Source organism: Centroberyx gerrardi, chromosome 14 (assembly GCF_048128805.1).
Source record: "Centroberyx gerrardi isolate f3 chromosome 14, fCenGer3.hap1.cur.20231027, whole genome shotgun sequence".
Classification (NCBI taxonomy): domain Eukaryota; kingdom Metazoa; phylum Chordata; class Actinopteri; order Beryciformes; family Berycidae; genus Centroberyx; species Centroberyx gerrardi.
Genome location: NC_136010.1, coordinates 10,844,267 through 10,869,232, shown reverse-complemented (window position 1 = coordinate 10,869,232; position 24,966 = coordinate 10,844,267). Strand labels below are relative to the sequence as shown.

Below are 24,966 nucleotides of genomic sequence, written 5' to 3'. Positions count from 1 at the left end.
TTAGTCAGTGTTGATACTGACTTCGGGGAGAGAACTCATTTCTTGTAAATAAATTCACAAAGATATTTTTGATATTTTGAGAAAAATAGAGATTTTATTTGTCACCACGGTTGAAAGATCATACGGATGGTAGTAGTAGCCCAGGAATGATTTAAGATTAACATTCAGCAAACATACATGCAAATACTGGTACATCCAATTAGCTGAGATTAACTATGAAAAGATAAAACAAACAGACATACGTATAACAGCAACCAATAGAGAACAGAGAATACACAGAACTAAGCGCTTAACTTGCATACACAAACGCATATTAATGTCAATATTGCCCACCACCATCATCATCGCTACTGTTGTCAAATAAGTGTCCATCAATGTGGTATAGTTTCAAAGTCAACAGAGATAGTAATGGAGGAGCTTCTTGTTCCTTTCTTTATGATGTTGCATGAACATTTCTCCTCTCCTCACTCACAACAGAATAGGATAGGGCCACATTCACTGACCCACGGCTGATGAAGTATTAAGCATGCATACTGTGGGTCATTTGATGTTATGTAGGATTCAATGTATAAAATACTACAACTATTGCTTTTCATTCACAAGGACAGGTTACATACAATTGGAAAATACTTTTCTATTCAAAATATTATGACAAAAAAAAAACATGCAACAAGTGAAGGGACTAACATGCAACAGGAGTTTCCACAAAACCCATCTCTGGTAGCTGTCCATCGACCGGTGATGTTATCTCACCATTACGTATCCATGGGTGTCGCATTGTTTGCAACCAGATGATCGTTGGTTGTTGATAAGCACTGTAATTTGTACAGGAATTCACCTATTTTCTACAGAAATGCGAGGAATGTAGTATAAACAGTCTAGCAAACAAATGGACATCAGCAAACCTACCTTCAGGTGAACATGTGGAAAATAAAACAGGATAAAATGTGTAGAATAAGGCACAGATGGCTGACGAATGCCAGTGATTTGGTCAGTTTCGTTCTGGTTTGTTCTCAGTCTCATGCTGTACATTGTCCTCAAAATGTTTCCTCCCTTTGTTGTTGCACCAGCTCAACATCTTGAGTTCCAGGGAAGTCAAACATGTCTCCCTTGAGTTTTACTTAAAACAATGCTGTAGATGACAGCAGTAAAGTGATGGGAGAATGTCTGCACAAACAAAGAGTGTCATTTTATCACATCGAGGTGAGGCAGGAGAGTTCGGCTTGTCTCCTGTCACTATCCAATGTCTATAAATGCTGTTTCCACGTGGATTCCTCCTAATTCGCCAACGTGTTCAGAATAACGTCTAAATCCATATCCATACTCTGGGACTGGCCCCTATAAGACACACACATTATGACAAGCTATTAATAGCTTCTCAACTATGTATCATGCTATTTTTTGGAACAAACAAACAAAATCTGTAAGAGGATTTATGCTTGTGCATTATGCGCTGTACAAGCATAAAAATGTAAACCTACATTTCCTCAGGGAAGACAGCACCAGGGTTGGCGGTGGCAAACTCCCCAGTAGGAGACCCTGCCCCTTCAGCCAGGGAGGTGGGGCTGAAGGGCTGCTGGAACTGGTGCCTGAGAGAACCAGAGGGAACAGCAGCACCGTCAGTAGGATCCTCAGCTTCATCAGTAACCAGTAAAGGAAAAGGTGAGAGATACAGGCTTCCTACACTCACTTGGTCCTCAAATTCAAGGACTTTTCAACAACTTTCAATGTCACAATTGGTCAAAATTAGACATCATGGAGGCCTCATCTTTTACTCATGATCTTGTCAAGTCAAGAAATCATGGTGAAGTCATTTTAAAACTGCTGCCACATCAATGCAAATATCCATCATAGGGTTTCCCTCAGGTTGTGAAGTGTTGATCCTATAGGACAGGCAGAGAGCTGAGGTATACTGATGAATTTAGCTGCTGTATTGTAATAAAACATCAAGCACTTTCAAGGCCATCCAGTCATTTTTAAAAACTTTTTAAGTCCCCATGAAATGAACTCTCATTACTTTTACTTCCTGGAAAACAGAGTATCTTTAATGGTGACTTCATGCTGCACTAATAGGCGTAATTACAAATTCTAACCAATAAAACCATCACAGATTTTTGAACAATCCTGCCCCTCCGCCCCTCCCATCAAATAAAACTGCCTTTCTCTCCTTGACTGATATTCAGTTGGTTTAGACTTTTGAATGATCCCTCCCTGCATTATGTCCCGCCCCAACATCCTGCTTCAACAGGAAATACATCAAATCAAAGAAGTAAAGATCTTTAAGTCTTTAAGCCCTTATTGTATTTTTCTCAAATCCAGAAACTTTAAAGGATTTTCAAGGCCTGTGGGAACCCTGGAGATAGCAATAACTCATTAATTTACAGACACACACTCAAGAAGCTGTGCTGTCACTCAATACGGTGTAGATCAGTGCTTCTCAACATGGGGTCCGGGGACCACCAGGGGTCCTTGAGGGCGTTCCAGGGGGTCCACAGCAAATGGATGAATTGTTAAACTTCAGCATTATTTCATTTACAAGAAGTTAACACAATTAGAGAATGTAGAAGAACGATTATTTTGATCATAGTTTTCACTGTTATCTCTCTACCTACAATACAGATAGTCTGGACAAAATCATATCTAACAATAAAACAATTCTCAGACTGAGACAAAATCTCATCGAATGGGGGTCTGTGTCCCTAATGTGGACTAAATTAGGGGTCCTTGATATGATAAAGGTTGAGAATCACTGATATAGATGTCACTGGTGGTAGAGGTTTGGTAGCTGGCTGGTAAAAGAAGGCCAGGAGACGCAGACAGACGAGCACCAGGATGATAAATAAAAGCGAGAAAGTAGGAGGGAGGGAAAGAGAGTGAGAGACAGAGGGGAGTGGCCATCTATAGAATTGTGACTTACATAGGGAATCCAATGGGATTGTGAGGGCTCTCTCTGGGAGGCGTCATACTGGGAACAGTGGGTGAGGCTGAGCCAGCCTCCCTACACACGCACATACACACACACACACACACACACACACACACACAATATGAGGATTCTAAATGTTTTGCATCAATAGTAAAATGACTGTACATTTAGAGTGTGCCTGATGAAACATGACTCATTTGTAATCAGTAGTTACTTACACGCCCACTCTAGTTTGGAGAGTCACACTAATGTAGCCGCGGTTGGGTGACGGCTGAGAGACATCTGTTTCCAAAGAAAGCACAGAGTAAGAACTCCGTCTGCACTCATATATTGTCAAATTTACACAAATATAAAATGTTGACTCTGCACAGAGGGTTGCTACCTGTGTAGTATTGTCTGAAAACATCCTGTTTCGGATAGTCCGGATACAGGTACGTGATGTGGTCAATGTCTCGGATACGGTCGCCAAGGCAACGGATCTCAAGGTCTCTCTTGGTGAAGGGCTGAATGTTCTGGATTTTCTGTCCCCCATCTACGAGGAAAGGAAGGTGTGTGAAAGAGAGAGGGAGAGAGAGAGAGAGAGGATGGTAGGAAATTCGATATCATTCTCTGTATATCTTAACACAGTGGCATTATAGTCCAGGAACAGTAAACAGGAGAAGAGTTTGAGGAAAAAATGACACTAAACACAATAAAACACACACTGGATTCACACAAAAACTTACTTTCGGTAGCAGACACATAAGCAATTGTGATGCCTCCGATCTCAGAGTCACTAAAGCGGAGCAGGAAAGTCCCGTTGGGCCTGTCTTTGAGGATCAGGTGGAGATGCTGCTTCCCAATGAAGCCAAATATCAACCTAGTGGAGGGAACATCACATGCATTAGTCATTACATTATTATATTACATTAAATTAGCTTTCCAGCTATGAATCATGATTGTGCCTCCTTCATGCTTTTACTGTTTTTACCCTTGGGTGCAAATTTACACTGACCTTTTATTTATTTGAGTTGATATTTCTGCTCTGTCCGCACATTTTTTATGTTTCTGTTTTTATTGCTTCTTTTACTCATGTTGAATTATTGTTGCCTTTGATATGGCCCGGTTTTAAATTTTATCTGTATGTGTTTTGTAGCACCTTTTTTATCTTATTATTGTTCTGTGAAGCACTTTGTGACTTCTGTTTGAAAGGTGCTACATAAATAAAGATTTACTTACTTACTTACTTACTTACAGTAGTAGACTGTAGCAGGTTGACAATATTCACTATGAAAGAATACAAACTGAGTGGTAGAGTCCCTTACCCGTCGCTCCAGTAGGTCTTCAGGTGCTTCTTGGTCAGTTCCATCACTCCCTCAAACCACTGCCAGAACGTGAACGATCGGCCTGGGAGAACCTCCTGTAACATTGACAGCCACCGTGAGATTTGAGAGAGAGAGAGAGTGTGTGTGTGTGTGTGTGTGTGTGTGTGTGTGTGTGTGTGTGGCTTATGTGCACGTCTGTGTGTGTACCTTATTAAACTGGGCCCAGGACACCATCATGTTGCTGAAGTCTCCGGAGATGTCGGGCTTGTCAAAGATCTTCTGGGCCAGGAAGTGCTGGTTGTACTGGTCCAGGTGGTGCTGGGTCTGGACCTCGGAGGTGAACTTACTGTTGAGGGTCACACACATCGTGCTCCACGGCACGCGCTCCGGCACCACGAACGGGATCCTGTCCTGATGACGGCATGAAACACGTTAGAGGCTGACATGGTAGGAGCACATACTGTATATATCCTGTTACAGTGATGTCGATGGATAAGTGAAAGAAACTAAACTGAGAAGAGAAATAAGAAGGAAAGTCAGTCAGAAAGGGCTCAGAATGAAAAAAGGAAATAAAGAGTTAAATGGACCCTACTAGGAATTCAAATGTTCCTCTATTTATACACATACATGATCAAAAACAGACATTGTTAAAATTTAAGCTTAAGAGTTACATTTCAAGTGATTGCATTTTCAAAAATCCAACCTCCGTCTCAGACTAACAGGTGACTTCTGCCTATGACGACTTCGTTTTCAAATTAATTCAATAAATACATTTTTATTAAACTATATTTATTTGCAAAACATCATTAAGAACATTATTCTCATCCTAAGCCGTAGTGTTTTTGAAAACAAAATATTGAAAACTGAATAAGATAATGCTAATGAGGTCATAAATTAAGTTAATTAATGCATTCATTAGCAAATATTTCTATGTTAACATACTTATCTTGATATAACACAGGGGCGGTATTAATAAAGCATTAAGGAGTTGTAATTGTTTCAAGAAAATAATTTGTTTCTCATTAATATACAAATTTCTGCAACAAGGTGCTCCAAAATCCAATCAGATTATCTACTCTTTAGGGGGAACCTGTGGTGTAAGTATGAAGTTTCTATCATCTATTGTTCTTGAGTTACAGCGTTCACATGACACCACCATGGTGGTGGGACATAAAAATAGAAGTAAGTAGAGAAAACAGCAAAAGAAGAAAAGAATGATGTGATACTCACTGGTTCAGAAAAGGCACAGTCCCATATGATGGTGGCCAGAGCGTTGTTGTCTTGACTACCATGGACAATGATAACCACCGGCAGTGAGATCATCTACAATGACACAATTGAAAATATGTCCATAAACGTATAATATAACATACTTGAACATAACTTGTTTTTGTGACCTTTTACCAAAGCTCCTACAGAGAGAGGCTTACTGGCAATATACTTTGGGCACAGTTTCTCATGGGTTAAATGAAGATTTTGAATTGACTAGTTTTTTTTATAAATAGAATGATAACATAATATTGACATTGTGACATTGATAATGTTGGTTGTATTAATATGTGATTGGAGCAATCAATTATGGTAAAGACTACAGCGGATGTCATTATAAGAACACCTGTGTTTGTGATTTTACTCTGCACGCTGAGGAAGGCTTGACAGTCGAAACGTCCGTGCCAGAACAAGAAAGAAAAATAAAATACGAAGAAACAGAGTGCGGGCTATCTTTGTTTTTTTTCCAAGTTTGTCTATATGAGCCGACGCACCAAAAGTAGACAATGGATTTACGTCTTTTGCGTGAGGATTCTATGTATGTACAGTTACCAAAATTTCCATGGAAGTCCATTCTTTCCAGAAACACTCCCATTGATGTGACTATAAAACTTAATGCCCATGAGGACAACCAATTACTTCTCAGTTCATAATCTTGCAATTCATCATTGAGTCTAAAGCAACAGGATACAGGCAACAGGAAGAAGAATATAAAGAGCATAAAGAGTAATGATGGGAAAACCTGTATCCTGTAGGGTGTGTCACAGCCTGTGATGGTGATCTCTGCTGAGAAAAGGAGAGCAAATTTCTCCTCTGTCACAGACTCTGATCCCCTTCTGTCCGCTCTCTTGATCTTCTTGATTGACTAATAAAAAAAAAAGGAATAATCAAAGAGTTTAATTTTTTTTTCCAAGAACAAATAATAATGGAACGTAGGCCGAGGACTCCAGTGCAGTACATACCATATTCCTGAAGGTGGCACATGTGCTCTTGCTGGCGGTGTTGTGTTCCAAGATGGCTGTATTGTTGATCAGTTCCCCAACGTTCTCGCTGCAGTTAGTCACAACAAAATGAAAAAACAAAAAAAAAAGTGTTTTGCCTTTTTAGCTCATTCTAACTACCATAAATACCATATACCTATTTGACAATTTCCACCCCAAAAAATGACAAAATTGATATTTGATTGTACTTTAATCAAAATTACTTTAACTTCCTGGAAAACGCAAAATCTTTAGTGGTAAGTTTTCCAACTTTTATTTTATTTAATTTCCAGCCAATAAAACCATCACAGATTTTTGAACAATCCCACCCCTCCACCCTTTCCATCAAATAAAATTCCCTTCGTCTCCCTAACTGATATCCCATTGGTTTACACTTTTAAATGACCACTCCCTGCATTATGTCCCACCCCAATATCCTATTTCAACAGGAAATACACCAAATTAAGGAAGCAAGATGCTCTCAAAATGCTGTTTCATCGTGACTTTAACATAATAGGATCAATTTTCTCCTTCAGTTCCAATACTGGCACAAGTTCAATTCAGATTGGGTGCCAGAAAGCAGTGGTGAAAACACAGTGATTAAGTGACTTAAGTTAAAGCATAAATACCCTGAAGCCTCCTCAAGCATTAGGGGCTGGTGGTCTAGTCATGCTTGCTAGTTATTTCAGGTTGTCAGATAATTGGAGTGGAATACATAGAACAGAAATTGTTTTGAGATGCATGGGGTAAGTTACCTAAAATAGAAATACTCAATGTTAAAGTACTTCAAAGGTGTACTATGTAAGCATTCTCTTCTACATCTGCTAAAATACACAAAAACTTACACTGTACAAGTCACTACGAGGCCAAAAGGACACCGCAGCTGCATTGTATTCAGTTGGTCATCATGATATGTGCCATCGCTCACTGACTCACTGAGCGATGGCAACCTTTGTTAACATCTGGACTGTTGAATCATATTAATCATAGTTTGCTATTGTAAAACCTGTCTTTCCCCTCTAGTCTTCAGAATAATGTACTCAACATGGAATAAATCCAAAAAAGAATCATCAGATTCCATTATTATGATATATGAACAGGGAAAGATTTATTCATGGCTGCCCATTTCACTATGCAGGGCTTCTAGTGTAGCAACAGCAGCTGCATGAGTATCAAAAAGTAAATGCCTAGATTTACTTTAGGCTTGTGTGGACATGCTGATTGTTTATCAGGGATTGATTCTGCAATCAGGGATCATCCACTTCTTCAAATTGTGTGCGGTTTAATGCCATTCTGGCATCACCCTTTAATTAGGATACAGGTGGCTAAGTTTCCTATTATGATCACACATCAGAATAAATTTGAACAACTAAAACAAATACAGAAGTTTGCAAATGTCCACAAATGCAAAAAACTGTGTTTTGGTGTGTTCTTGTGTGTAGTCATGCTGTGTGTGTCACTCACCTGGGCAGAACACCCAGTTGGCCCAGGCTCCTGGCCTGGGCTTCAGTGATGATCTGCGCTTTCAGCACCACAGGCTTCCCCGGAGCTATTTTCTCACCCAGAAGATAACGCACAGTAGTGGAGAACTTCGACTGAGTCTTAATGACCTGAGGGGGCTGCTTGTCCACCATCAGAGAGCTGCAACAGGGAGAGAGAGATATCAGTTATGATGGAGGAAAAATGCTTTCTGCATTGTGTTTTTAAGAGGTGAGATATAATGTGAGACATTTCTGTGTAGTTCTTTGCCAGTCAAGGAGAGGGAATTTTTTAAGTAAATTCCCATTTCTTTAATTTAGAAAGAAATACAAATCTACAGAAAAAATGATGTAACTTGAACATGTATTTTATCAACAGCATCAATTGCCTCTGTATTACCTTTCAATCAGGGCCTGTAGAAGCCGCGCCAGTCTTTCCTGGAGCTCTGGGATTGGTTCTCCAATCAGCATCACTTCCTGTCTCAGCTTCCCGTTGACCCCAAGCAGCTGCTCACACCTAAAAGTGAGAGCAAGTAAATTCAATCAGGAGAGAGAGTGAGAGAGAGAGTGAGAGAGAGAGAGAGAGAGAGAGAGAGAGAGAGACCAAATTGAACGCAAAGTTGCACTTCAAATCATGGATCTTTAAACATAAGCAAATGGTTACAAGCTGTGCAACACATGAATAAGTCATTTGTTCATACAGTAGAGAGCGTGTGCCAAAGTTTGAATGAAGTATTCTATTCAAAAGCTGTAATAAAAACAGGAGAGGACAGGTAGACTGTTCGCATAACCAATCTGATTTTTTTGCAACACCAACTTTTTGGCCCATCGGTCACTTACAAAATGTCTGGGTTACTTTGCTCACTTCCCATGTAAACAAAACAGGTGACGCATGAAGAAGTCTCGCAGCAGGACAGATCCTCCGCCACTGAAAGTAGTTCCAAAGCCTGCATTCTTTTTTCTCTATTTTACCAACCCCCTAAACGAGCCTGACAGGTTTATTTAACACACTTTGGGGCTGATTCATAAAACTTTCCGGCAGGTTTAGCGTGACGTTACGGGGCAGGTACCGTCAAGGTGGGTTTTCTCATTCATAAACATGAAATACCAGGAAGTTATTAGTGTTACCATTTTCCCCGTACTTCCACCCATTTTCATCATTTACATATTGTGAAAGCGATTCATAAAAGCACACCGCGCCGCAAAAAATACCACCTGCTCTAGTCAGATGGTATATTGTATAAATTAATGTTAACTGATGAAAACAAAATTTTAATTATTAAAAAAAATCAATAGATAAAGTTTAATTGTGTCCCAGGACATTAATTATCATTGGGAACATGAAAATGTTTAATATGACTCACACACTGGCTTTGCAATTATTAATTACCGCTCTGATTGTGGCTATAAAAGCCAGTTTAATTCAGTTTATCATGATAAAAAAGAGAAGATAACCATACGCACATCCCATAAAGTTTTCAGCCGGTGTTGGAGTGTAGTACAGCTGAAGTTTTTAAGAAAGAGAACGGCGCACACTGCTGCCAGTGCTCCCACATATTTATTTATCTTACAATGTTTCGAGAGGTCTTCATCAGGTCACGATCACCACCTATGGCCAGTTTATCATTTCACTAAGTCACATCGTAAACATTCGGTTTATCATGGTCAACACTGCAGCAGTAGGAGTGACTGAGGAGGACGGTGACACATCTATGCTGCCCATTGCACTGACACACAGGTGGACAAGGTGTTAAATATGTGAAGCTTAATTAACTTGTTGGTTTTGATTGGCTGTCTCTCGGCCTACAGCTGAGTATTCACAGCTGTGGTCAATTTATGAATTAGGTAAAATTACCAAAGATGACTTGATGACTAATGTCTTCTTTTAAGCGTTACTTTTGATTAGTTGCAGTGTGCAATAACTCAAAGATTAAAAAGCATTAGTGCACAACGGCAGACAGTCCAGAAGGGAACATGCGGAGTCTGGTGCCTCACCAGGTCTGCAGGGGGCTGAGGTTGTCGTCAAAGGGTTGTCCGATGGTCGCCCGGTGCTGCTCCCACCTCCACGACTTCAGCCTGTTGATCAGACGGGACTGACACTGGTCCAGACAGTCCACAGCCTCCTGCAGCAGCTGGAAACGATTCTACAACACACACACATACACACACACACACACACACACACACACACCTGTGGTGGAAAGAGTACTAGAATGTCCTACTCAAGTAGAAGTACTGTTACTGATATTTTACTTAAGTAGAAATTAAAGCACTGGTGGAGAGCCACAAAGTGTTGTGTTGCAAAGTACAATACTTCAGCAAGAACATACTTCAGTAAAAGTTAAATTACTGACAGTACAAGTACACAATTATTACAACACAGTTATTTTTTTAGAAGCTACTTCCAAGATAAAAGAAACCAGTTTTACTCCACTGTCCAACTGACTTTTGCCCCTGGCGGTACATGCCTGCTCACCTTGATCATGGCTTTCACGTTGTACTCCACCTGCTGGATATGGTTCTGGAGTTTCTGCAGTTCTGTGTTTTGTGGGTCCCGTCCATTCTGTTGGACTGGCCCTGGGCAGACAGCAAATAGCATCAGATTCAAAGATCATTCTGGACCACAGGATGAAGAAACATGGAGGCTGCCATAAGTACCTCTGTTGTTTTACCACTGACTCAACTATTTCATTCATATGAAGTATGGAAAAAGCATGATAAACAAACAAACAAATTAGGTCATACAGCTTATTCTTTGCAGAGTCAACAGATAGCTGTGGTGCCTGAGTGGGAAAGCTAACATTGGTCAGTGTTGTGACTGGAATCCAAACTGGCAAAGTGGCAGACCTATTCAGTTTAGACAGGAGGGTGTCATATGACACTGTGACACTGTGATTGTGATTGTTCCAAGCAAAAGGGGATGGAAAAAATCTCACTTGACACTTCCACAAAATGACTTAGGCAAATATCTGTAAAGTGCCCATTGGAAGTAAAGCACAGTAAACTGCAGGATAAGTAATTCTTTAACAGATCAATGTCAAACACGTTGACACATCACAGGGCGGTGGTAGCCCAGAGGTTCGAGAAGTGGGCTTGGGACCAGGAGGTTGCTGGTTTGAAACCCTGGACTAACTGGGAATATCTGGGTGGGAAAAGTTACCTTGTAAAGACTCAAAGTTCTGTCTCTCCCAGTTGAGCTCTTCCTGCAGTTGGTGGATCTTCTGTCGGCAGTCCTGGACCTCCAGCACCTTGAGAACCAGGTGGTCCACATCCCGCATGTTGGGGACAGACACCGGCTCCCTACTCGGGAATTGGGAGTATTGTGGAAGGTTGGGCGTCTGGGAGGACTACAGACATGGGACAGCACTTGATATACTGTATACAGTACATACGTATATCAGTATACACTTTAAGAGTTTCACTTCTAAATTAGACTTCCACCATTCAAAGAAATAATTACATCTATTCTTACAAAATGATGGCTGGCATGAAAGTAAACTCTATAATGGACTACTATTAAAGTTATGAGTAATCTTAAGACCTTTGCTTACAAAATAGCTATGCCTTTGAGGATAAAATCATGTGTGTTTTTGACTGATATTAACTGAGAACTTCAGGCAGTTCATTAAGTTCAAGTGAATTTATGTATATAGCCCTTCATTACAAGCATGTCTCAAAGGACTTTACAGAGAATGAGCCTAACTAGATCTAACTGATCAACAATCAATCGTAGAACAGAACGATGTAACACAAACCTAAGGAAGCAAAACAAAGCACAAGTCACAAAGCACAAGACACACAATAGCAAGTTTTAGCAAGACACAGCAAGCCTAGCTATTCTGCATAGCCTAACCAACCCGGCACCACCAGCCTTAGACACTCGAAGCAAACAAGGAAAAACTGCCAAGACAGCCATATTAGGAAAAAAATGCAAGAAACCTCGGGCAGGACAAGTCAAAGAGAGATGGCTGAGCATGCAATAGGTGCCGGGACAAACAGTGGAATGGACGGTAACATGGACAATGACAATGCCATAAGAAAACAGATGAGACAAAGGGAAACACAATGCGGCAGAAAGACGAGGCCACAGTTAGCACTAATGTCCACAAAAACAACGGCAGTGCCCGCACCCACAGCCACAATGGATATAGTGTTTTGGAATAAGATCTTTCCATTACATACTTAGTTGCAATTCTTTGTCACCATGAAATACAGCCTGAGAACCAGCCTCACCATACCCTACGATGGTATTAGGCGTCTTAGTAGGGGTATCATGTGGTTGGTCTCTGTACGGGTAAACTGAATATAATGGGTATATGTTATAAAGGATCTTACAGCCTTGTTGAGCAGAACCCTTTCCTTCCTCAGGATGTCCCTGACCATCACCCCAAACTGCAGAGGCTGCTGCTGGAACATGTTCTGCAAAGCAAGTACATTTCTTATTAGTATATCAAGTCAGAATTGTAAAGGGACACCTGGGTCTTTTGGTCCATAATACCACAATATATATTAGTCACTAGCACGCCTTGGTTTTCACCCTTTGGCACTGAGGGCCGTATCTGTCTGTCAGGTAAATCATTAGACCACAGACGCCCATTTGATGAGACTACATCCAAAGCAACCCAATCTGAGAAGATTTTAATTGTCATGACTTGATACAGAATTACATAACTGTCTATGCTGTGGTTGGGATAGTCACAATAGTGGAGAAAGTGAAACCTTCGATCAGAATAGTCATCCTTATATATTTTCTTATTGGGCTAACGTCTAGGGAGTGAAATAATAATAAAATGTAACACTTCATAAACTTGGTGGCATCCTCCTTGAAATCTTTTCCAGGATCCAGGGTGGTCCCTGAACCCCATTTTGGGAACCATTTAATGATATGGTCTCCCTACCATGTTCCTGCTGATCTGCATCAGCTTCATCTTGTCCACCACGTTGGCTTTCTGCTGAGCCAGCGTCTGAAGGATGTTGATGATCTGGTCCAGCAGGGCCTTGGCCTGGCCCTCCTGCTCCACCTTTTCCAGTTCAAAGTCCTCCCTGAGCACACACACACACACACACACACACACACACACACATACGCATGCACACACACACAAGCCCACATATGGGCAAACACACAATATGCAGTGAAATCTCAATCTATGCCACCCATGCATATATGCATGGATGGGAGTGTATATGTCTGCGTGTGCATGTATGTTTTTGTATGTGTGTGGTGTATGTATATGTATGTGCATGTACATGTGTGTGTGTACCATACCATCTCTGTTCCTCGATCCATTCAGACAAAAAATGTCTGACTTCTATGGGGAAGGTAGCTGAGGGATAGAGTTCGTTGACTGTCTGATCAGACAGGTATTGAATCAGCTGGGTCATCTGTGTCCACTGGGCCATGGTCAAGCAGGGCTACAAACAGACATCATGTATAACCATTACATTTTCGTAGAGTTAAACAGGAAATCTTGTGGGAAAGTTATTTTTAAACAGCACAATCACTCTGACTGCATTCCTCCCACCCACATCCACAAGGCCTAATCCCCAAAGCATTACCCATTTCCCTTTTTTTCATAGCAAAAGACCACAACCTCCTCACAGAAAATGGCATCTAGTAGTATCTTAGTAAAGCAATATAATTTCTACGAGGCACAATGTGAGTGCTTGATCACTCAAAGCAGTAGTGAAGACACAAATGCCAAGTGTAGCATTCAAAAATAAGTCGGTCAAACTTAGTGGGTCAAAAACAAAAGTCTGGAAAGCAAGTACAGCAAAGCAGTTGAGAGACAGCAACAGATACCTTAAATCTGTTGCTGGCCAACAAGCGGGCACATCCTGTAAGCTTTATCAGCTTCCCACATGTGGGGAGAACCACTGTGACATAAAAACTCAAACTGTCCGATAGTTCCTCTGTGCTTCACATTTCCGCTATTTTGTACTTGATCCGTCTATGTCTGCATGTATACGAAATAGCATCAATTATTCATTGTCACTGAAGTTAATGATCGTTTTCACGTTCACATTCATGAAAGCTTGGTTATCCGACTGCAGTCTGACTGTTTCTGACTCTTACTCTCTCATTAAGAAGTCCTGGTTTCCTGTTTCAATTGTAATCGAACTCAGTACTCATTTTGACTGCATTATAGAATAGATACATTATGAAGTGACTATTCAAATTAAGCAATATTATGCTTAATTTGAATAAAAAGTGATGGGAGTCATGGGATCTGGGACGCAAAATTAAAGGTTACGGCTGGTGTTTTTAAATACATTTCTTATCGTCAACAAATGCGTTTGCTCTACTCCCATTACTTTCCAACTTCCCACGTTCCCTTTTTAGCCTTCAAATGCAAGTCATTGGCTCCAGTTGTAAGCTAAAGACCTCACAGCTCACAAAGACATAGTTTCAATTTTAAAAATCGCTAACTGTTACCATGAAAGGTCAGACTATTGTAGTTATTACCAAATCAAATTCAAATGGGAACAAATTCTTCATTACGACGGGGACTATTTTCGGTACTCCGGAACTACTTTCCTGAGATGGAAAACGTGTTTACAGCCGGCTTATTAAGTTGTTTGAGGAAAAAGTCGGCTGGCCCGGTGCATCGCGATGATGAAATATGTTGCCCAGAGCAACGGCATGGCTCTCTGATGTGTTTTTAATAGTTTTTTTAATACAATGGAGTTCTATGGCTACTGGGACATGGCTTTATTGGGCATCGGCTACATGGACGAGACTTGTTAGCAAAACAAATTCATTGCTGATTTTGTTATTTTCATAGGATTTGTTGACAGTAAGAAATGCATTAAAAAAACACCAGCCTTATCCTTTAAGCAAGTCTTTACAACTACTGTGTCATAGTGGAGAAATGGTGCACTTTGTAATATTTTTGGACTGAACAGGCCATGTATTAATCCGTCAATTCTCCTCAACCAATTTGAAGGTTGTTAAGTCAAGTCAAGTTTATATAGCCCTTCATCAACCTTTGAGCCCTCCTCAACCTTTGAAGGTTGCTACTTTACCAGTGCAAACATTTGTTACTGTGTTCTGGGCAATGAATCAAATCTATGATGTCATCAGCTTGTCCATTTTGGATCTAAAAATAAACAACCAGCAATATTGTCTGTGCCACTACTCTTGGAACAATTTCAAGTTAATACACCATACTGAGAGATTCATTCATATTCATGTGAGCAGAAACAGCTCAAGTTTAACTAGAGATACATATGTGGGACAAACCTAGAATTTCAGCTACCTATAGTATCCATAGTCTTAAACATTAAATCTAAATAAAGTAAATAACCAAGTATCAACGTGAGAGAGAGTATTCTGTATAGGACTGCATTCAGATAGGAGATCACTAACACTGGATGACAAAAATGTTGGTGCGCTTGGCTGCTTTGTCAATAAAACTTAAGCAGGAACAACTGGTTTGGCTCTGTTGTAGAATGCAATGTCTTAACTGTTAATGCATTTCATTCTGTGTAGATCATTTAGTTTCATCATGCAGTTTTGTCCTTCTAACTTTTTACTATTTTGCTGTATTTCACTATATTGTTGTCACATTAAATTCCGATCAAAACATAATGCCAAATATGACTTGAACTCATCAGGGCACATACTTTAGTATCATTGTTACTGATCTTGCTTATATGCATATCTGGGCGAGTTTCCTAGATACCTAATAGGCATTATCAAAAACCAAAGACACTGCTGACAGATATTTCTGGTCCAGGGCTAGAACTGTAACAAACACATCTCCATTGTGTTTTCTATTTCATGAAATCAGAAACAAAGCATGGAATGTAGGCCTGCATTACAAATTGAACTGTTCGTCAGGATTAGCTCCAAAATAACAAGCATCAGCACCTGCATGTTCATTGTTTATACCAACAAAGTACCTGCTCTTGTTGCTAGTAGCTTTGTAACCACAAAGTTGGACTTACGTTTTTTGGTCCAACAGTGAACTACTGTGCTGCAACTGGTCAACCGCATCTACTTATCCCTTTTCTCTCACAGAGCAGTGTTTTCACCTGTACTCTGTCAGCACTCAGGTTAATCATTGCGCCCCAGCCAACACTGCCGTTAGCAGGCTAGGTCTGGCTCAGGTAGGCATTTCTGGCAGTTTCTGGCATGTTGCTATTTACGATAGCCAACTGTTTTCGGTACCCTTTTATGTGATAATCTATTATTGGGCATAGAGTGTATGTGCCCCTAGCTGCAGAATAGCCACTGTATATAGAACCGTACTTGCAACATTGCTAGCTGGGATCCCAAACTAATATTTGGTCAATCAGATTGCAGTGCACATACATCCAACATCAGTCGAGTGTGTTCCTGCAGCACAGCAGGTCTTGGAGGATAGCATTCAGGCAAATCAAGCTAAACAGCGGTTTTCTTGTCTGCTAAGGGAGCCACACCTTTGCCTTGGCAGAGGGCTCCCCAGGACACAACACTGGTTTCTCTGATCCACCAGCTTGCCTTGGTAGCTACCCAAAGGCCCTACAGTCCTCTGAGTGACCTGACCAATGGCACTTTGCTCCCACACCAACCCAAGGCTTGTGAAGGCCACAAAAAAGTAATCGGGCAACTCTCTTAGCAGAACCTCAGCTAATGGAAAGCTCCATGCTCTCCCAAGGGTTCAGACTACACTTTAAAGGAGTCATTCCTATGTTCACAGGGTCCTATGTTCCCGGGGTCCTAGGCATGTGGTTCCCAGGCAGAGGAGGTGGTTGGGTTGAGGCATGGGGTCACTGAGGTTAGGGTTAGAGCAAGCTTACGGTCAAGGCTGTCAGAAGCCACAGTTGTGGATGGAGCCAGGCATGGAGTTGTGATGGCTGGGTGGAACTTAGGACCCTGGGAACATAGGACCCTGGGAACATAGATACGCTCCCTAATTTAAATGCTGACAACCAGTTTTCAGTGGGAGCAGGATGACCATTGTCCAAGATCCTGTAAAATTGCTTGCTGTCAGTCAGGAGGTATCCAACTGCCTGGGGAAGGGGGACCATCAAACAGATACATCCGTTCACAACATGATAGGTTCACCTCTTTTTACATTTTTAAACAAGAAAGGATGGCAGTTTTTGCCTAGTTTTATCCTTCTACAGTGGACATTCTCCAGGCTGTTGCACTGGAAGATTGGTTCATGTCCTTTGATTTTTGATGCCCCATTCAAGGGTCAGGCAAATTAGTTCAAAGTGCTCCAATTCAGGCTCTCCCTAGCCCCTCGGTTCTTCACAACATGCATGTGGGCAGTTCTGTTCCCAATGCAACTGAAAGACATCCTTACATAACTGGAGGACTGGATGATCTCTGCCCCGACCCGAGAATATGGAGTCATCTGACTGGAAGAGGACATATTCTCGTCCTTGGCTTATAGATGGGCAGAAGGCTGGCATACAGCCTCTTCCTCAGGCTGACAGGCATGTTGACAGCAACCTTAGCAGTAGTACCACCAGATCTCCTGTACTTTGTCCTATGTCCTCTCCAGGTGTGGACAAATGGTCTCCAATTGGATCCAAGGCAGCACAGGCACAAGAGGGTCAAAGTGTCCAGCCAGTTCCTCCTCACCCTTCAGCCTTGGAGAAGCAGGGCATATCTAATCAGGAGCAATCCCCTCACATCTGGAAGTAGTAATAACAGATGCCTTCCTCTCCAAATGGGGAGCAGTGTGGCAGCACAACAGGATGGAAACGGGGCCATGGAGTCCCCAGGAAAACCTATAGCACGCACAGTACATTTGGTGCTCAAAACACTTTCTACCATTCTTGAGGGGCAAGCACATTCTCACAGTCACATAACAACTCAGCTGTCTTAAATATAAACAACGAGCAGCGCTCCGGGTCATCCAGTCTATACGGTGGGCACAGCAGCTCCACTTACAGGCCTTCTCTCGTCTTGCAAGCCTTAGGGCCATACATCTCCCTGGTGTGCAGAACAGTGTGGCGGACTTTCTCTCCTGCCAGAAACCTCCCTCAGGGGACTCATCTCGGACATGGTGTCTATGATCTGGTGCAAATGACAGGGCAGAGGTGGACCTCTTTTCCTTTGAGTCCTAGACACACTGCCCCCTCTGATTTTCCCTGAGTGACACATCCAATCCAATGGCAATAGATCAGCCTGTACTTTGAAAGTCAACGTGGCAGCTATTGCAGCTCAGCGTGTTAAAGTGGGGAACCAAACTGTGGGGTCTTACAGTACCTGTTTTCTAAAGGGGTATAAGCCCCCACGAGCCCTGAACGTTCGCTCACTCTCTACTGGCTAGCCTCACAAAGCCATCAAAAGAGAAGATCCCACATCTTCAACAGCTCTGTGGATGTAAATGCAACACAGGCTGAAACTGAGTACAGACTCTTAATACACAGAATACAGGGGGAAGACACACCACCTAGTATCATGGTAGCTATTTACCAATTTCTGGTTGAAGATAATGTACTTCAAGCCTATCCTAAAATCAGCAGGTCCTACCAGCTAATCCTCACATGACAAGTCACATCAGCAATCAAGGAGCCTCTCTTCAGTGAAATTCATCAAACTGAGGACTACAATGTTGCAAGATGGATGGCAGAGAGGACCCAGTAAACCTGTGTGTGTGTGTGTGTGTGTGTGTGTGTGTGTGTGTGTGTGTGTGTGTGTGTGTGTGAGAGAGAGAGAGAGAGAGTGCGAGAGAGAGAGAGAGAGAGTTTCTCCCTTTCTTGGCTTGCATTACTGTATGTGGGTGTGGCTAGTGGTGAGGGCTCTACATGTGATCGGTCTTTCCAGGAGTGCTGAGTAGTTTGGAAAATAACCTATGACTATATAAGCTATTATTATCAGTGGAGGAGACATTGTTACCTGAAGTCAGCACAGTTCCAGTATTTATTTTTTCTATGTATTTTATATGTTTTTATGGTGCATTCATATTTGAAAATGCAGCTATCAAAAAGCTGGCATATTCCTTTCATCTGTGGCTTTTATATATATTCTCTATTATGTAACATTTTCAACATATTAAATGTTGGGTGCACAATGCCCCTGGAGGTGATACAGGTCCCAGGACCTACCCCTGCACTTTGTTAAATGCAAATCAACCAGGACTGTCTCCATGTCCTGAGGCTACCTTGAAGGGTGTGACGCTAAGCCAGATATGTGCCGTGGTTACCTGGGCTTCACCAAGCACCTTTACCCGTTTCTACTGTGTCAATCACAGAACTTGAATGGATAGAACTTTCCCATTCAAATCAACGTTCCTGGATGGTCGGAGCGGCGGCCATTTTTATGTGTACCGTTGGGCTAGCTTCCCAATTTACGGCAAATTGCTGAAGCAAGAGGTTTTGCAGCAAGGACCAAAGCAATGGAAAACTGGCATTGCAGCTGAATTAAGTTGCCACTCATACAACCACTAGGTGGTGTGCTGTTACCAGTTGCTGCTGTCTTTTTAAGTAGGTCAACAATTTTGACATCTGTGTACAGTGAGTAGAAGTGGTTATAGTTAATCTGTTTCTGCCGATTCTAGTGAATGCTAACGTTTCTGCTCCACTAAAGCTAGGCTAAGCTATGTTAGTTTATAGCATTTAAGGGACTATATTAAGGTAACGGTACCTGTTTGACGATGCTTACCAACTAGGTTTGCTAATATGCAGATTTTGACAGTTTGCTAAGCACTTGTGCAACAGACTTTGCGGTCTTACTGCCCAGACTTGTCACCACAGCAACTAACCCTTAAAATCCCTATTTTATGCTGTACTAACCAAATTCCCATGACAAACAGTGGAAGGACCATGTTATCCATCCCAGTTCTGTGGTGTCAATGCTGCTGTCCCCATGCTGTAGCAGGAGCTGCTTTACAAGTGCTTTCAACCTGTTCATACTGAGGTGGGTCCTTGTGACCTTGTTGGTAATAGCCATCCAGTGTTAAACTGCCTCTGGTGGTCAGGAAGAATTAAATAGCACAAGAGTTACAGATGTATCTGATGTCTCTCCGTTGCTATGAATACTGGACGTCCAACAGTTCCAGTCACTTGGTGGGAAGATTTAGTAGTCAAACTTCAGGATGACTGGAGCTGTACAGGGAGGGCATTGCTGCCCCACCTCTTCCTAAGTCACACATGATTTTAACACATAGCCTAATTAAGCACTGCCTCTGGCAGTCCTCCACAATTCACAGAACCATAGTTACATCCGTAACATTCGTTTTCATTGCAGTTACACACGAACAGCTGATTTCACCAATTAGCAGGTTTTTTTTGGGGGGGGGGGCGGAATTAGTGAAATCAGCTGGTGTAGTATTTGGTTGTCTACAGGAAGCTAATCCTACGACATCATCAAACCCTGTCTCTGTATATTTAACTGTAATATGGGTTATCAATATTAGGTTCATTTCAAATAATATATAATAATAATAATAATAATAATAATACAGTATCCCTATATATTTCTCTCAGCAAAGTAAGGCATGCAACAAGTGTGTTCCTGGGACAAAGAGCATAGAAGGGTCTAACTACTTGCTAAAACAAGATATTCTTGATGCAAGCACTGGTGATTACATAACTCAAGTTGACATTTGGTGAAACACAAATGCTGCTTTTGACAAATATAGACATTATTGTCAACAATAAACAGTAATTTTGGAAATATTTTTTTAGCACAGTTGTATCTTTCACCAGTGGTAGACATAGTGAAAAACATGTTTTTGGTGGGCCTGTTCACTTTTAGGTTTTACATAATTGTGGGATATCGCTGTAGTTTACTCACATTCTGCAACAACCTAGCTTTTGTGCTTGTAAAACCCGTGTTAAGATACCTAAAAGTACCCCGTCTAAGCCAGTAACGTTACGAAGAAATAGGCCTAACCAAAACACAAAACGGTGAGAGACAGTTGCCATTAATCACAATTGCGCACCATTCCCCCTCCTGACAAAAGCGTAAGGCCTGACATGTTATGGACCCAAAATAATGTATTTTAACGAAGGAGAGAAGGAGTCCATCCTATAAACAATCGGTTTAAAATGTCAATAATTGATCTTACCTTGTGCTAAATGTTAAAACATTGAAAAAATGGTATGTCCTGTCGCCTCTTCCTCCACTTCTGTTTCATATGTAGGCAACTCCGCAACAAGTCCGTATGCTACTGAATATTCTCTGCCGTCTTCATCATTGAATTTAATACCGTCAGTGTCCTGAAATCCTAGGCATTTACTTTTCGGAGAAACTAACTTCGAGCATCGAGTAATTCACATCGCGATATGGCGAACTGTATGGTGCAACTTTTTTTTTACCAACGGATTACTTCCCTATTACGCACGATGTGCCACCTCCGTTAGGGGAAAGCCTATTTCCTGCGCTCACGTTCAAATTCACACATTACAGGAATATGACTGGTGCAAATTATCGCCAAAATAACAAGTAGACCTCGGTTTTAGAATATTGCACATTATGATGACGTGTATACAGGGTTTTTTATCTTGCACAAACGGCAACCTAATAATGTTTTCGTCAAAATGTGCTGCTTATGTAGGCTTGGATTTGACATATTGTGCAGTTGTGTATTTTGTTCTGTCCCTTTATTATTGTCGGAGTTAGGCTGCTATGAAAGTATGCACTCTGTAGTATTTGCCTAATATCTAATTTACTGGGGAATACTGTAATGATGGATAATGTGAAACCCTTGAATTTAACAAGCAGAAGTATAGTATGATAAGCAGTTGCGCACTCCTTTATAACAGAAAGTGGAACCGAGCCTAGTGGCTGATAGGCTTGGTAAACTTCCTCGAACGAGATGTAGGCGGGGTATGAATTCAGTCATTTCATCATAGTGCGCTGCAACTTCCAGTAAGAGTCTGAGCCACATACTACTGTAGTCTGTCTGGTGGGATGAGTGTTCGGTGAATTGTGAGACTCAGCACGCTTCCGCTCTATTCTTTACAGTGGTGACGCATAACTGACTGACCGACCTAATATTCTATAATATTCCCATAGGACGTTTAGTGTGTCTGTGCTACTCAATAGTGAACTTACTTACCTTATTTTAGGACACTCTCCTGTGGTATTCTTATAATATTCATGTCCGGACTATTATAGCCCATAGTTTTACAGCTATATTTGTATATTAGGCCTATAAGATTTATTATAGGATTACTGCTACACAAACTGCAGATTTTGGTCACGGCCTCTTAACTCAAATCTATCTCCCAGGTAGTGAACCTTATTAGTAGCCTTGGCTAAGTATTCAGTCATTTGCCCTATGATGGCCTGCTTTTTGTCTTAGAAAGGCAACAATTGGGGCGTCCTGGCTAAAGGTGCGGCTCACCCGGGTTCTCTGGCCTGGGACCTTTGTCGCGTGTCATCATCTCTCTTCCCCCTTTCCTGTCTCCCTCCACTGTAGGCTACTGTCCAATAAAGCAGAAATGCCTTAAAAATATCGTTTAAAATTAAAGACAACTTCTAATAGCCTATAGCAGTGGTTCACAAAGTGGAGACCACCAGGGGTCCTGGATGAAAACTGAAAATGAGGACTAGTTTAATTTCACTTTTGGATCACAGTATTAACTGTAAATTATATTTCTTCACTATATCATAACTACATCAGATGGGGTTACACGGTCTAATGCGCATCTCTTTGAGGGTCCTTGATGTAAAAACGTTTGGTGGACCCTTGTAATACTTCAATACAGGCCAACTATAGGCTGTAGTCTATTCAACGACTGCTCTTTGGGTTGGCGACTTATGATGGGAAACAAGGTCTAATTTTTGAAAATAAGACTTGAAGACTCACATGTACTCCTGTTTCGTTGTCATATTCTAATAGGTAATTCTAAATTCCACCTTTACAACTATCAATTTACTATCACAGTTCATTTAATTAACTATCAGTTACTACTGATTAGAATTAACTGCGAGGACCTCGGCTAAATCGATTCAATGTAGCCTAATTGTGAAATTTTACGATATGCTCAAACCTTTCCTTTTAACTGAAAGTAGCTTTAGCTGTTTAGGCTCAGGTTGATTCAAAGGCACACTGTGGCCCTGTGTTTAAAGTTTCACGGACTGGCCGCAGGAGGGGGTTGTAGACCTGCATAAACATCAAGAGAAGTCCTGCTGATCTTGTTCAATATATGTAGTAAGAGGTCTGCTTGAAATTACGAGCCATCACAGCAAGAGACAAATCTATATAACGTAAATATAACTTTATGACGGAATTTCAAGTTAACACGTTGATCTCTATTTCCAATAAATTCAGATTCTGCTGTCATTGTCACAGTGATCTTGCAGACTGATCACTATTTTCATTGTGCTTTACCAGCGGTGAATTTATTCTCATTTATACCTATTTATTTGTTTATTTATTTATTTTGTGATCGAAATTTAGTCATGTGAAACGGGGGCAGGCCAAGATATTTTTGCCAGGACATTCCACCTGTCAAACTCAATTTCCTGGGAACCTCTGACTGACCTGTGTAAGGTAGAAACAATGCTGGCCACAGCTGCAAGCAAAGATTTCATCGTGTCCTTTCCAAGAGCTTGAGGAGTTTCCAGTGTGCCATTTCCTCCTGATTTGATCTAACTTTAACATTAAGTTATTGTCTTGACTTGAAGCTGGCAGACATGCAAACTTCATCTAGTAATTGTTCTCTCAAGTCTTGTCAAAGCCACCAACTGCTGTAAGCCTGACTCAGGACTCTCAAGACCAGCTCTTTAGTATTCAAGCCAATATTTGTGATGACAGATACACCTCCCAGTGAGGAGCCAATATCTAATGTTAAATGACATTGATCCCATTCTCCAAAAGCAACCTGCAGTGCCAGTGCTTTCTCCATCACAGTCTGCAGCTCCGTCCCTGTCAAGGACAACAGTTTGAACAAATGAAATCAAAATGTCAAAAAAAAGAAAGATATGGCCTATTTACAATTATTGCTCTATTTACATGGACAGGCTCTCAACTTTTCAGCTGTTGGGGAAAATCAAGTATGAGTGACAGCATTTGGGTTGTAGCTTTGCCTGCTCCCTTAACTTCTATAAGAAATGGTTTGGGTCTTAAAGCACATTCTTCAGCTCAGTGTTTACCGTGTTGTTGTTGTTTGCTGCACTCCAACTCTCCATGTTGGTCTGTCATCATTTTCGGGGTCCTCTTAGGTAAAAGGCCCTTACTTCAGGCTTGCAACATCTGGAACCAATACAGCTGTGCTGGCTATCTCTGGGACCAGGGGGCTTGGAGGTTGTAGGCTGGGGTGGGGGGGGCGAGGGGTTGGGCTAGTTGCTGCTTTGGCCCTGGGGGTCCATGTGTCCCTGACTTCAAAATAGACTTGATTGCTAACAGCTGGCAGTCCTAACTCACCCGGTGTCAGAGCTCTCCTCTGATGTCAACCTTGTCAGTATCAAGGCCTGGACAATGGAAGGCCAGCAGCACTGCTGGGTGGGGAAAGGTAGAGAGGTGGAGACTGTGTCCATGTGAAATGAAATTCAAAGAATGACCTTTTTTCACGAAGGTTGTTATCATAAATAACTTTCATGTTTTTGCCAAGGTACTTCTGAATGAAGCACACATACTGAAGGTATGCATGATCCCCAGCCATAAAAATGGATGCTTGTGGACTTCAAGTTGAGTGTTGAGTAGCCTACATGCTAATAAGATCTAGTTGGTACAGTCGTCTTCACTCACAAAACAATTGTGTGGTGCAGTGTAACAGGTTACATTAACACAAAACAAACAAAGAATAACCCTCAATACATTCATCAGTACAATTTAGTGACTAATAGTTATGTTTTTTCCATTATAATTACACACATAGTAATTCATAATTACATTTGACTAAGTTACATCATCAGCTTTATATGTGATATAATGTGAGGCCAATTATTCTTATGTGACCATAACTACATACCCAAGTATATATAGATAATTAATTTGATAATAAATATCTATATCTTTAATTATGGTGAACTACATTTTCATTATCACTTATTATTAGAGCTATAGAGCGGTGTGGAGCTGTGCCCAACTATTCATTGCCATAGTGTGAGTAAA

At 41.3% G+C, this 24,966-nt stretch overlaps 1 protein-coding gene across 1 annotated transcript; it reads right to left on the bottom strand.

Annotated features, from left to right (window-relative positions):
- Positions 1-65: 65 nt before the first annotated feature.
- Positions 66-21,207, bottom strand: stat6 (signal transducer and activator of transcription 6, interleukin-4 induced). The gene is made up of 20 exons (XM_071919871.2): positions 20,971-21,207; positions 13,227-13,372; positions 12,856-13,000; positions 12,293-12,376; positions 11,118-11,304; positions 10,434-10,534; positions 9,953-10,101; positions 8,358-8,474; positions 7,944-8,120; positions 6,462-6,549; positions 6,242-6,364; positions 5,461-5,553; positions 4,438-4,641; positions 4,231-4,325; positions 3,652-3,785; positions 3,309-3,458; positions 3,145-3,208; positions 2,918-2,998; positions 1,482-1,589; positions 66-1,338 (listed from the first exon to the last, which is right to left on the bottom strand). The coding sequence occupies exons 2-20, from the start codon at positions 13,358-13,360 to the stop codon at positions 1,278-1,280; spliced, it is 2,295 nt and encodes a 764-aa protein (XP_071775972.1). The 5' UTR covers positions 13,361-13,372; positions 20,971-21,207; the 3' UTR covers positions 66-1,277.
- Positions 21,208-24,966: the final 3,759 nt, after the last annotated feature.

Bases quoted from the DNA above. Each gene is read 5' to 3' on its own strand.
- stat6 (XM_071919871.2), bottom strand. From the start codon at position 13,360: ATGGCCCAGTGGACACAGATGACCCAGCTGATTCAATACCTGTCTGAT. The intron at 8,121-8,357 runs GTAATACAGAGG...TCCCTGTTGCAG, and splicing joins CTACAGGCCCTGATTGAAAG to CTCTCTGATGGTGGACAAGC. The intron at 2,999-3,144 runs GTAAGTAACTAC...GTGCGTGTGTAG, and splicing joins CTCCAAACTAGAGTGGGCGT to GGAGGCTGGCTCAGCCTCAC.